This window comes from Tarenaya hassleriana, unplaced genomic scaffold (assembly GCF_000463585.1).
Source record: "Tarenaya hassleriana unplaced genomic scaffold, ASM46358v1 Cleome40, whole genome shotgun sequence".
Lineage (NCBI taxonomy): Eukaryota > Viridiplantae > Streptophyta > Magnoliopsida > Brassicales > Cleomaceae > Tarenaya > Tarenaya hassleriana.
Window position 1 is genome coordinate 508,090 of NW_010966882.1, and position 1,677 is coordinate 509,766.

General features: G+C 44.5%; 1 protein-coding gene across 1 annotated transcript; it reads right to left on the reverse strand.

The window, feature by feature from the left end:
• Positions 1-310: 310 nt before the first annotated feature.
• Positions 311-1,677, reverse strand: LOC104824629 (expansin-B4-like). Its single transcript, XM_010556740.1, has 4 exons — positions 1,449-1,677; positions 1,173-1,285; positions 879-1,072; positions 311-721 (listed from the first exon to the last, which is right to left on the reverse strand). The coding sequence occupies exons 1-4, from the start codon at positions 1,648-1,650 to the stop codon at positions 400-402; spliced, it is 831 nt and encodes a 276-aa protein (XP_010555042.1). The 5' UTR covers positions 1,651-1,677; the 3' UTR covers positions 311-399.

The window sequence follows — 1,677 nt, forward strand, 5'->3', positions numbered from 1 at the left end:
TCCGATCTCCGCTCTGTTGTTGATTGGTTTCGGTTCTTACTATGTTATGTCATCCGCATTCCTTCGGAGGTGGTAATAAACTCTCATCTCCACGCAAATAACCTATAAATTACGTAAAATAGGTAAACCACTTAAAAGATGATAAACTCGCAGAAAAATGTAATCGAACCGATGACCTTTTAGAGAATCAGGAGCTAATCAGCCACCCACCTGACCCCGGAAGGGCAGCTGCATGATTATATATGTGGTTTCTTTCATGTCGAAATCTATTTGGTAGATTAATTCCATTACTTTTTTTCAAGGAAATGAATGAAATCCCAATAATTTCGGCATAACTCGAACGATCGCTTTATTCAAAACATATATCTTCGGAACGAAATCATATATTTGAAACCCACACTAGAAGTTCACGATGGAGCGGTAAGTAGCGCCGGCCTTCCAGTTGGCCGGAATAACGGCCTGAGCCACGACGACCTTGCGAGACTCGCCGGACGTTAGACGGACGTTGAAGGGGCCTCTCAGAGCTCCCCCGGAATTGAGCTTCCAGACGGCGGACCTCATCTCTTGCATGGACATGTACCCGCCGCCTGCGGGTTGGATCTCCACGGAGGCCAAGTCACCGTCGCCATTTTCGTACTCCACCAGAAACGCCATGTAGAACGCATTTGCTCCAGCGTCGATTCGGAATGCCACGTTTGTCCCCTTGTAGAAACACGGTGCACTGCGCAAATACATATACATATATATATATATATATATATATATATATATATATATTGTAATATCATACAAGCATAGTGCTGTGAAACAAATACGAGTATATCAATCATGAACGAACATATGCGTAGCTGAATGCATGCATGCATGCATGGACGTACCGTCTATATCCAACGCGCAAATTTCCAGCAGCACGTAGCCGAGCGGCTTGGCCAGGCTTGGCTAAGGCACCAATGGCTCTGCCGCTGAGGTCGAAATGGACCGAATCCGAAGCACATATTCCGCCCGGACACTCGTCCGTTATCACCACCGTGATTGGCCTTCCCGAACACGCCGGATTCCCCGTGCATACAATCTAATAAAAACATTATATATATATTTTAAAATGTATCACGCGTGTTTTCAATTGAATGAAATATCTAACAGATTATATATATATATATATATGGATCAACCTGATAACAAGCTCCACACCCACTTCCGGCTCTGAATAGTGAAGGGCCTCCGGCCGAAACCATTGCGTTTAACGGTGGATTCGCCACAGCGTCGCCATATCCACAAGCTCCTCCTGCATTCATAATCGGCAAGAGACAAAAATAAAAATGGTGTTTAAGATCATGTTTAAACAATAAAGTGTGGATCACATTACTCGGCAAAAAATATATATATGTAATAAATATTTGAATTTGAGTCACAGATTAAAATCTCTGCAATAAAACATATAAACATACCGGTGCTACCAGGGCCATCAGCATCGCCGTACCAAGTGACGCCGGCCGGGCTGAAGGCGGTTCCAAATTCGGGATCCGGACTGAAGGCGGGTTCCGGGCTGAAGGCGTTGCCAAATTCGGTGTCGTTTTGGCAGGAGCATGACCTGAGGGCAGCTGCCAAGACAATTGTGAGAAGGTGAAGGGAAAACTTGGAGGTCGCCATGCTAATTTTATTATTTTGGTTAGTAAA